Source organism: Trachurus trachurus (assembly GCF_905171665.1).
Source record: "Trachurus trachurus genome assembly, chromosome: 17".
Classification (NCBI taxonomy): domain Eukaryota; kingdom Metazoa; phylum Chordata; class Actinopteri; order Carangiformes; family Carangidae; genus Trachurus; species Trachurus trachurus.
This window is the reverse complement of record NC_139900.1, coordinates 19,927,476-19,939,745: the sequence shown is the minus strand read 5'-3', so window position 1 is coordinate 19,939,745 and position 12,270 is coordinate 19,927,476. Positions and strand designations below refer to the sequence as shown.

At 39.6% G+C, this 12,270-nt stretch overlaps 1 protein-coding gene across 1 annotated transcript; it reads right to left on the bottom strand.

The window, feature by feature from the left end:
- Window positions 1-265: 265 nt before the first annotated feature.
- LOC311000028 (G2/M phase-specific E3 ubiquitin-protein ligase-like) lies at window positions 266-10,196 on the bottom strand (the record flags this gene model as incomplete). The annotated part of the gene is made up of 11 exons (XM_083990665.1): window positions 10,129-10,196; window positions 9,494-9,552; window positions 9,187-9,392; window positions 8,984-9,077; window positions 8,697-8,856; window positions 8,487-8,590; window positions 8,244-8,388; window positions 7,867-7,993; window positions 7,570-7,590; window positions 7,193-7,434; window positions 266-352 (listed from the first exon to the last, which is right to left on the bottom strand). The coding sequence occupies exons 3-11, from the start codon at window positions 9,374-9,376 to the stop codon at window positions 266-268; spliced, it is 1,170 nt and encodes a 389-aa protein (XP_083846791.1). The 5' UTR covers window positions 9,377-9,392; window positions 9,494-9,552; window positions 10,129-10,196.
- Window positions 10,197-12,270: the final 2,074 nt, after the last annotated feature.

Here is a 12,270-nt window from a genome sequence, read left to right as displayed (position 1 = left end):
GCTCCATTATGTTTTTGGGGCAGTTGCCCGTGGTCCTCCTCCTCCGGTTGCCCAGTAACCAGTCAATCTGTTCCGATACATGTGTCGGTTGCGTTCTCACTACAAACGAACCGCTCCAGGGCTCGGATGGAAACGAGCCGAGACCGCCTCTCCCAAGCGATCACGGCCCGCTTGTTTTGTTCCGCATCGAGCGCGATTGCTGTGTTCACATCTGACCAAACGAACCGATATATGACGTAAACGCTCCCTGTTTCGGAACAAATGGTCAGGTGTGAAAGCCCCCCAAGTCCTTGCGGACGTTCTCGGTGTCATCGTCCTCGGCCTTCCGGTATTTGGACGGAGATTCCATGTCCTAAAATAAAATACAAAGTAAAAATAGTATCGAACACAGTTTCATTATTGGCAACAAATATTTGAACTAGTTTTAGCTGCTATGCTAATAGCCATGGTATGAAAGAAACCTACAACAATGATGAGTGCTTCCTCTGGTAGTGGATTGGCGGGTAAACTGGCGTTTTTATGCGGTGTTGACGTCGCATTGATCACGACGTGCAGCACGCTACGTCACCAAAATAAAAGCGTAGTAGGCTACATGATGGCACAAAAAACCCAACATGAGGCTACATATTTTATAGTTAGTTTCATAGTTACAGTCAAGGTTTCCTGGTTTCATAGTTTCAAAGTCACAGTTTTATAGTCATAGTTTCATAATCATAGTCAAAACTACTTTTACAAGTTTTACTTATTACATGTTCATAATAAAATTACTCAATTTGGTGACAAAATGATACAGTTTAGTTGTTTTTTTTTATTCATCATCATCATCATCATCATCATCATCATCATCATCATTATCTTTATTTGCCAGTGTACATTGCCTTGTTACATTTGTAGTCAATAATTTGCTGAAGGTGATCAGTGGCACCTGTGTACATGGGGTTATTGTTATCATAGTGTTATCCTCTTACAAATAGGAAAAGAAAATAGGCGAGGATAGAAATTTCACATTTCTCCTTTGATTTATTCCAATTCACTCAAGTATAGTAACAGACACAACATTTTTGACACTGGGAATACATTCCCTGAGGTCCCTAGATGGTCCCAGACACCAAGGAAATGCATGTGAACCATATAATTGTGTAACAATTCTTCATTTACTTTGGGTGTGTATTTTTAAGCGTTTTTTCTTAAAATACGGCTAGGGTTTAACACCCACAACTATGGTTTGACAACCTTTGTCCCTTTACATCTATATCTATAAAATATTGAATTGACTCATTCCATAAAAAATTGAGTTCTGAAAATACTTTTTTGTTGTTATTTAAAAAAAAAACAAAAAAAACGAGTTTGAAATTTTTCGTGAAAAGGTGATATTTCAAAATCCTTATTTTAAAACAGGTTGAATTTTACATATGGTTCACACACTTCCTGTCCACATATGTAGGCTACCAAATTTTAGGTTGATATGTAAAACTACTGAGGCAGATGTTTATATGACAGTATAGGATTTTTTGGTGGTGAAAGAAGAGGTGTACAGATGGTACATATGTTTAAATCACCTTCGTTGTTGACGTGACGTCGCTTGTGGGCTGCCGTAGTCTGATATTGTCTGAGACATTTTCAGTGACTGTGAAAAAAACTTAGCATCTACAACCTTCATTTTTTTCCTACATGTTGCCGAAATCTGCAGTTTGAATAAACCTGTATTTCAAACAAACACATACTAATTATTGGCCTTGCAATAACCTAACAATGTGGCACAATGTATGTTTTTTCATACATCACATTGTAAAACTGTTTATCATATGTTTGATTAAAAATAAACTCCTTTAACTAGCCACACCACAACAAGAGCACGCCACAACAACGTGCCATTAGATGATTTAATGTAATGAATAAATGACATTGCATAGAGTGGAAAAGGTGAGGGAATGTTGATGTCCGGTGTGGGAGGATGAACTGGAGAGCAGCAGAGGGAGACTCAGAGTGGGGCTTCCATCTCGGCGTTGATCCGTCAGAGCTGGAACAATGCAAGATCAAAACAAAACAACTTGTAAATGACCTTTAATATGAGCATAGTATTTTTATAAATGTGTTTTTATGTTTACTTAGTAACATTCTTTAAAGCCAGGCTTTTATTTTTTATACATTAAAGGTTGAATATGTAGAATATTTATTAAAAGCTATATTTTTTCAAAAATAATACATCCATGGGGCCTTTAGAGGGGTACAGAATGAAAGTATTGCTTTTCCACAAAACATTTTTTTTTAGTCTGAATTATTATTTTTAATTTTTTTGACGGGCTCGACAACTGACTATCTGTCAACGTTCTGTTTACATTCGTACCTGCCTGTAGCCGACACGTGGCTCAGTTCTCCGCTGTTTTCCTGCCTCCTCCCGGTCGTATGCGTTTGTTTCCAACCAAGCCTTTTTAATAATCAATCGGTGGATCAATGGATTATCATACTGTATACTTGTTAGGATGGGTGTATTTGTGTAGTCTCTTATCTGTCATAAACACGTTTATCGTCGCGGACTTTCGGTGCCACGGAGCTCCTTTTTTTTTTTTTTTCCAACTTGACGAGAGCAGTGACAGCGGAGGCTCTGAGCAGCAGCGGTGTGGAAGGCAGAGAGCCTCCACTGTCCCTGTAACAAGCTGCAAGTCATTTATTATGCTGTTAATGACGGTAAAAATGAAACATAAGGTAAATATCCTGCTTAGTTCTCCTCCTCTGTTGTCCTCTGATCAGAGCGGAGTCCCTAGCAACGGCCCGTTTTACCTAGCAACGGTCTGGCAATCGACTGCTGGAATTCTTTTTCTGTTGTTGTTCTTGTATTTCTACATAGTCAACCTTTAAGCAGACGGATATTTAGTGCTTTTATTTTGAAGGCGTCTCGCCGAGACCTCGTACACATCCGGTGCTTCGGAGTTTACCGGCAGAAGGAAAAGTATGTCTGCAAGGCTAAAGGAGTGTCTTCAATGCTAAAAGCAAGCAAAGTGTGTCTAACCCACATGAAACGCCCTAGCACCTGGCTAATAAGGGGCACAAGGTTTGTTTTGTTACCATTTCATGCTATATTTATGTCCGGCTCGAGTTTGGTTGCCGTGGATATTATCATGCATAAAGCGTATTGTGGTTAGCGGTAGCTACTATTAGCATCGGCGAGCTGCCGTGTCGGTCTGTATTGAAGTGAGATGAAGCTATAAGCTAACTCGTAGGTTGTTTTGGTAACGCAACAGGACGTATTTTGTCTGTTTTATATAAGGTCTGCTAAGGTTAAAAACTGTTTATTGGGTTAAAAACGAACGGTTAAAAATGCTAATTTCATGTCAAATACTGTTTTATATTGCACTCTATGTGAGGTTGTCTTTCAGTTAAAATGTGAATTTTCCCTCATGACTGTGGCATCAATCGTAGCAGTTAAAATATATATTTAAATTCATGGAGTAAAACCTGTGAGTCTACAATAAGTTTATTAGATAAAAAGAGAGTCAACTTACATGATTGTTTGTGATAAAGGCAGTTAAAGGTAATTTCAAGTAAGAGTAAAGGTAACTGTATTTTGTTTTCTTCTTTTCATAGCTCTTACGGTGTGTTTACATTGAATACGGTCCAAGGAATAAAACATTGTGAACCATCAGTTTGAGAGTCCGACCATCATTTAGCCGGGGATGCTACTATTAAAATTTCAACCCCTAAGTGGACATTTAAGCTGCCTGACATGAATCCATTAACACTACAACAGCCGTGATGTCATTTTGATCTCTCTCACGATTACAATGCATGTCACTTGGTTTAAATAACACAATCTATGTCTCCCAGTCACTGACTTTTCCTAAAAGCCTGTGACACATCATCCTGTGAAATTCTCATTACTTCAGGTATACAACTGAATCAAATTAACTGTCCACTTAACTTGATTCTGTTGCCTAGAGATGTGTCACACCTCATCTTATGCATTTTGGGGTTTCTGGAATAAAAGAGAGGGGTAAAAAAAGAACACCACGTCATATGTATGCATACATGTGTTAAATCTGAATGGTTACCTGGCAATTTAAAGGCAGGGATAAGCTTTCTTCACTGAGAAACCTAATGTTCTCTTCATTCTCCACACCAAGTTCCTCTGCTGCAAACATTTGTATCTCACTGCAAAGGAGTGATGGAGACAGATCATTGGAATGTCACTCATTTTGTAGGCTGACAAAGTATAATAATCCATTAGGTCATCATGCCTGAAAAAAACAAAATGCTCTTACTGTCCCTAAGACACGTAGACTCCAATGACCCTGAACTTACATAATAACAACATTTTTTCATGTTTTTCACACACAGCCATGGTTAACAATTAGCTGTATCTTGCCAACCTCCAATTCCTCCTCAGTTTTCCCTGGCAAAACCTTTTTATATGAAGTACCCTGCACTGTAACTGTATGAACTGATGCTGCCCTCATGTTGAAACATGAATTGTCGAATTTTACACAGAAATCGTCCAATTTGATCAAAACTTCAAGTGATGAAATTCCACCCTTGAATGTGTAGCGTGGTGCAGAGTGAAGCTACCCTCCACTACACATTTAATTTGAAAGTTGTTTATTTTGTTCTGCAAATAGCAAAAATAGGTATTTTATCATCACAGTTCGCCACACACACATATTAACTTCAGACTCAAGTGTGTGTTCTCATTCACTGAACAGATTCACTGTTTTAACACAGAAAAAATCATGAATATCTGTAACTTACCAACATTCAAAACAATAAATCATGTGACTGCTGTATCACTATTCTTAACCAGTTTCATCTCATCATGTACATTCAAGATATCAACTTATTTAGCAAACACACAGTATCAATCACGTCTAAACATTGTCAAATTAATCATGTATCTATTTTAACCTATTTATGTATTTATTTATGAACTACACGAGCAGTCCGGGCTGACCGGCTCATAGTTTTCCTGTTGCTCGCGGTAACTACGCAACCAGTGCTAACTACAGGCTAGCCGTTTTCTGTACGGTACATTGGCTGAGTAACGTCTATAAACAACAATACATAACGTCCGAACGGGATAATAAACCAGCACATAACACATTCACCCACTCGTTACACATCTCTAACGCTCCCTTCTTACCTGCAAAGAGCAAAAATATGTATTTTATCATCACAGTTCGCCACACACACATATTAACTTCAGACTCAAGTGTGTGTTCTCATTCACTGAACAGATTCACGCGTGACTTCCTTATTCCTGAACACACCGTGTAGTGAACGCGCCCTCTGCTGGTCGGAGTTAGGTACTGCATACTGCTAGGAAACTACATTTTTCAGACAATAAACCACTCTTTTCTCACCATAAACACACAGACAATTATTACCACACTCTGAACATGAGCTGTGCTAAATTTAAATCATATTAAACATGTAAATAATAATACTAATGTAGGTATATTAACCCACTGATGGCTCTGTATTTCATTTCATTTCATTTCATTTTGATTTATTTCATTCATGGTTCTCACATAGTTGCACATATACATTGTGTACACATTTTCATCATGAATGAAAAGGAGCAGGATGAAGAAAAAACTTATAATTCCTGCCCCTCTCTGTTGTTACAAATGTCATTGGCTTACTTCAACACCAATATTATTCTCTGTTTCAAAATATTAGAGATAATGAAACATAGTAATGACAAAAAAACAAACAAACAAAATAACGGTAAACACCACTCATCTATCTATCTTTTTCTTTTTTTCCCTTCTTTTTCTCTTTCTCCTTCTTTTTTGTAAATACTTATCTTTTCATTTTTAAACATTTTCTTAAACTGAGACATACTTGTACAGCTTTTCAATTCCTTGCTTTGTGAATGCCATACTTTTACACCTGCAACAGAAATACACATTTGTATTGACACAAATGCACCAGCTCAGAATTTGTTAAACTCCTACTGCCCCTGGTGGAGGAACCATCAACTTCCCCTAACTCCTTCATGTCATCAAATTATATGCAGTGTCAAAACTCCATGTGTGATGAGGGACCACCCCTGAACACACCTACGCACAACTGCTTAGAACCCCCTTGTGGATGAACGAAATATTACTTTTTTTTTTGCCTCCTTCCTGGTTTTTTCTCCCTTTCACCTTCGCGCCACATCCCCGGCGTGCCTCAGGCCCCGCGGTCGCATGGGTGAGCGAGGGCCCGATCATCGCCGCTTGCGGCTTTAATTTTAAAATGAACCTCTTCATGCTGAGGCAATTTTTGCCAATTTCCGCATATTTTTGTATCACTGCAATTAAAACTTTATTATTAAAGCCATAACTTTTGGGAAAACAGATTACATGAGATCCTGTAAATATGGAATGATGAAGTGGTGTGTTACTCTGTCTTGTTCAACTTTCAGGACATTCAAGAGCCGGACATCGACTGGGATGTAGCGGCTGATTACGGAGAAGATGTGGATGGTGTGCTCGTGGTCCCTGAATTTGATTGTCTATTGAACGAGCAGCAGCTAGCAGAGGTTCAGATGCTGATTGATGAAAATGAAGGCCACACTGACAGGAGAAATCTTTACCTCCTATGTCGGGAGTATGTATTTACTGCTTTGTCAAACACAGACTGAAATGGGACTGCTAGTATGCCAACAAAAGCAGCTCAACTATACACAGATTTGATAGAAAACACTGGATTTTTATTTATTGTTTGGAACTGTTTAACATCAAAAGCCCCTTTAGAAATCTGAGTGTATTGGGGATATATAGTAATGGGCAAACTGTTTGAGGTTGTTACTGTTACATGTTAGTTAGTCCTGCTTTCTGACTTCATCATGGTTGTAGGCGCACAAGCAGCTTTGCAGCCAGCAAACCAAATATTGGCAAAACAAAAAAATCAACAACAATTACCCCAACAAGTGTTCAGAATGTTGATAAGCTGCTACTGTACATAGTTTATAGTTAACAAATGACAACTCAATTTTCACAAGTCAACAATGAGAGAACATTTCTATTGTAATCTATTCTAAAACTACTGGTGCAAGTAGAAACAACTTCAGGCAGATAGGGGTCCTTGGAATGCTAGCTTAGTGCCTGCTGAACCCAAAACCAAAATGGACTGCAGTAGTTAAGTTTTTTTCAAAATCGTGGTAGGTTCCTAAGTGTCGTGTAGGGAATGTAAGGCCAGCTGCACACGCATTAACAATGGGGTAACAAAGGCTATGTTCCCCATAGTGGGAGTTGCAGTCATGGTCAAAGTTAACCACTATCTTGAATGCCTCCCTTTCGGATTCAATCAGTGGAATGTGTGCATGACCCGTGACCCACTGGAAGAAGCTCCGGACTGATAGATGCTTCTCCCTGCCAGTTGTTCCGGGCACATCTGGCAGGTGATTTCTTTGACCTGAAGGGCTTCCCTCTTCTTGGTTGTCTGCTTTGCTCTCCTTTTCTTGGTTGTCTGCTTTGCTCTCCTTTTCTTGGCCGTCTGCTTTGCTCTCCTTTTCTTGGCTGTCTGCTTTGCTCTCCTTTTCTTGGTTGTTTGCTTTGCTCTCCTTTTCTTTGTTGTCTGGTTTGCTCTCCTCTTCTTGGTTGTCTGCTTCTTCTTATAGAGACAAATACAAATAAGTCATTTCCAACATTTCAGTTGGCACAATGCCTTTAATCATAAAAACGGCAGGGTTACCAAGCTATGAGATAGTCTTAAGTGTGCACATTGCGTATAGAGTTTGACAGAATACACGTGTATAAACCTAAAACTAGGGGGAAAGATATAAAAATACAAACTGAATAAAATAGGTTTTAAAAAAGTGCATATACGGTTATTAAAAAGAGTGATAGACAAAAGTTATCCAAAAAATGATTTTATGCAGTTTATTACCTCTGTCCTCCAGCTTTTGCAGGAAATCCTGCAGGAAGTTGATAACTTTCACCTCCCGCTGCCTTCTCACAGACCCTTCCTCACTGAAATCAGGAGATAGAGCACGCACAAGGAAGCCTGAATCCACCTAAATTAATGAGACAAATTAAAAACAGAAACAACATGGTAAATCCTTAGAGGGAAGAGTTCGGGTCACAGGTTCAGTGAGGTTTGCACATTGCAGATTTACATGTATACTTGATTGTATGTTGCTGCCTGTGGTGTTCTTTTAACACCAATACCAGAAGGTGGCTGTAAGTAAAATGTGGAATAAGCAATAAGAGAAAATCAATGTGCTGACTATTTTAATTAAAGAAATATTCATTCATATTACTGACTTCCTCTATAAGGCCGGGAACAAAGAGCTGCTGGCACATCTGGTGGTGGTGTGCCAAAACCTCATCTAATCCATAGAGCCTTAACCCCTCACGTAGATGGTTCAGTATCGGGATCAGCCTCACCAGTCCATGCAAAGCGATGGCACTAATAAATATTAAGAAAAAATGACTGTATTTACTCAGAGTAAAAATGTTAACACTGAAGCATTTTGTGACAAATATTTAAATATTGTGTTAACATACTGTATGATGGCCTTTTTGCGGTCAACCTTTATTGGCCCAGTGTAGCCACATGCCACAATTGCATCTGATAGGTCCATCAGTGCTTCGATCTCTGCATTTTCAACCTGGAAGTACAAACTCAACCATGTTACTGACAAAGTAGAAAAACATTTTCTGATAAATTTAACATGACATGGAAAAGTTATGCATCTATAAAACTGTTTCAAATACCTCTTTCTTCAGGTTTTTAATGTCCGGAGCAGTTACTTCATCAGGCACACCATTGTTGTCCATCTCCCCATGACACAAGAAATGATAGGACCATCTTGTGAGAAAGTTTGGTGCAGGACCCCCCTGCACCAAACTAGTAGCCAGAATCTCCCCACATGTCCTTATTGACAATGACACAAACAATTTAGATCAACATGACATTACTGTAATCTTGTGTATTATTTCTACTCGATTTCATAATAAAACTGTATTTTTGACACACACATACCTATAGCACATACTTGAACTTGTTGTCCTGGAAGTCTAATATACTGTATTTAGGGTTTTTCCCCATTTCACCACTTCCTTCAAAGAAATGTGTCTCGATTTCACGCACCATTTCTGTAATGACAAATAAATCTGATTCTGTCAAATGCAAGATATTCTTCACATTGGTCATTTATTAAATTTGCATTGCATTACTTCTTTTAGCCTTGATGGGAAGACATACCAGTAAGAAACTCTTTACGAAGAGCGCCTTGGTCAATTCCATATTCTCCAATGAAAGAAACCACAAGCCGATTCTTTGGGGAGGCTTGTTTTTGCCTGGACCACTGTTTCATCCCCCTTTGATACAGGTCCTCCCTTGTAACATTGATGTTGAATGTCTTGGACTGGTCAACTTTCTTTTCAAGTGACATCAGGATGTCTGATACACTACACAACCATATCAAGACAATATTATTGACAATTCAGGTCCACAAGCACAAGCCAAGACAAGCATCAGGTCACATAACAAACTCAATACTACTGCATACCTGTTGTAGTGGTCATGGGTGTCCTCACAGATATTTGCATACCTTTCATTTGTGTCCCTGTAAATATATAATAGCATTTTCAATTTCTTTAAAAGCATCACCTGAATCTATCAGTTGTCAAAATTTAAAACAGTCTCAGGTAAATTTAAGTAGTTTAAAATAGATAGGCCTATATGGTGATTATGGAGTGCAAAAATGAGGCTCTTATTGGAGAAGTAGGAGGAGGAGAAGAGGAATAAGGAGCAGAAGGGAAAGGGAATGAGGAGATGAGATTAGGAGGAGGAGTGAAAGTAATGAGGAGAGGGGGAAAGAAATGAGTAGAAGATTGAGGAGAAAAGTGAAATGAAGAGAAAGAGGAGAGTATGAGAAGAGAACTGAGAAGAGGTGAGGAGATGAGGGGAAGAGAGAGAGAGGAAGAGAAAAGAATTGAGAAGAGGTAAGGAGAGAGGAAGAGAAGAGATACAATAGCCAAATACATTATATATTAAAAACATTTGCCAAGAACATTCTGTTCCAAGCCTGGAAACAAGTCATCTAATTGCACACTTTTATATGAATTTTATGACCATGGGAACCCTGTAACAAAAAACTAAAATTATTGTTTCAAAAATTAGTTTGAAATTGTTTTTACCTCTCTCCCCACAGACACTGGCATGTATAAGAATGTCATCCTTTGCAAATAGCTCACAACACACTGGACAAGCAACCTATGAAGATAAGAAATAACTTAAAGTACCTACTTAAAAAACAAAAAAGGACATGAAGGAAACATTGCAATGCTGTTTCAGAGGTATGATACAACATTGTGGTCTTTGATGAGTCTTGATCTTGTCACTGCTGGTTAATTATTTCTTAAATACCAAGGTTTTACATGCGCTTGATTACCTGACTTGTGTATGCCAAGAAAATTTAAGAACTTTTGAACCCTAACTCTAGCCTATGGATGAGAAGGTAGGCATTTTGAGGAGGGTTTAGACACAGCTGAAGTGTAAGTAACATTTATTTATTATAAGTAAGTTCAGTAAAAAGTAAAGTAAAAAATAGAAATATGTACATAGGGAGTGTTTTACTTTCTGTAAAATGAGTAGTATTTCATGTTTGGTGCTTGCACATATTGTAATTGTACAATCCAGGCAGACCAAAGTGGTCAAAAATAGCTTTTCACGGGTTACATGCTGCCATTCCAACATGCTGCCACTCCGACATACCGCCATTCCGACATTCTACTATTCAGACATGTCACCACTCAGACATACCACCATTCCGACATGCAAACGTCCTGCCATTCCGACAGTTTCGTCCTGCCATTCCGACAAGGCTTTAATTACCATAAGGAAATGTGCGGCGGTTAGGTGTACAGTATGTGTGTGTTTTTTTTTTTTTTATGTTTTAAGACATGTGTACAGATGTGATACAGTCAGTGGAAGCTTAATAAATAAACAAACACAAAGTCTCGCCATTTACAATCACACACTCCGATGTCAGTTTGTAACAATTCCCCTTACAATAAGGATAAAAGAGGAGCTGGCACAACGCAGTCCTGCTGCAGGCGGATCTAGGCTCGCGCTACTGGTGCGTCCAGGGAAGCAATAATCAAAGTCGCTACTTAGTCTGGGTCTCTGTATTTCACTGAACTCAAAACGCGCCCATCACAGGCGGCATATAATAAACAATTACACACAGATCAACAGAACCCGAAAACCCTCCCCCCTCTCGCTGTCCATGAAGTCCGAGTCCCAGCTGTGGGAATGAGTGTGTATGTGTGTGGGTGCGCGAGCGCACAGTCAATGTGTGCGTGTGTTGGTGCGTGGTGAGTGACAGAGAGTTTGTTTGTCCTATTGTCCACCCGGGAGAGACGCCGCGGCTCCGCCGAGGTGACCACGCCAGTCCTCTCCCTCGTCCCGCTTGGCTGAAAACGGGCCCGGCCGTGCGATGTCCAAACGGGCCTTTATGATCCCCAGGGTAAACCACCAGGAAAAATAATCCACTATGCCGCTCTCTCACTCTCCTCCCCTCTCACTACGTCACTTCTCCATTTAAACCCTCGGTCCCACTAATGCACTTTTACGCATTACGCACACAACTTACAGCAAAAAAGAAACATTCATTCATTAAAGCAGAAGTGAGTGATATATTTGTGTTAATATAAGTCTTAAATAGTTATATCTTCCGACAGCAATCACTTACATAGAGTGTTTGGACTGAAACACGGGTCTCTCAGTCCCTCTGCTCTGCTCTGAGCCGAAGAGAAAACATTTATCGTATCCTACAGTTTTTATCCAATGAGGAGAGAGAACGGCATGCAGGGCTGTGTGTGCAGCCAAGGAACGCCGTGAATGTGGTGACGTAGCGACGAGGACTGTTATGGTGCGTTCAAGGAAACTCGTATTTTTCCGACCGTGAAGTGGTACCAGTTCGATCTGGTACGAGTTCACCGGTCGGAAGTTACGAGTGGCCGTTATAGTGACTTTCACAGGTAAAACAGGTCGGAAAAACACGAGTGGGTTGCCTGGAACGCTACAAAGTCGTAAGTTGTGACTTGAAGCTGTAATTTACGATTTCAAAAGCCTGCCTGGAACGCAGCATTAGCGAAAACGACCGGATCACTCACTTCTGCTTTAATTAAAGGTCCGCACGTCCAAGTGCGCAAACCACAAGGATAATTGATCATTTCCCTGGCCTAATACACAATGAAAAAACCTGGGGAGCAAACCTGCAAATCAACTACCCCAGCTCCAATAGACTATGGCCAGGCAAAACCCAGTGTATCACTACAA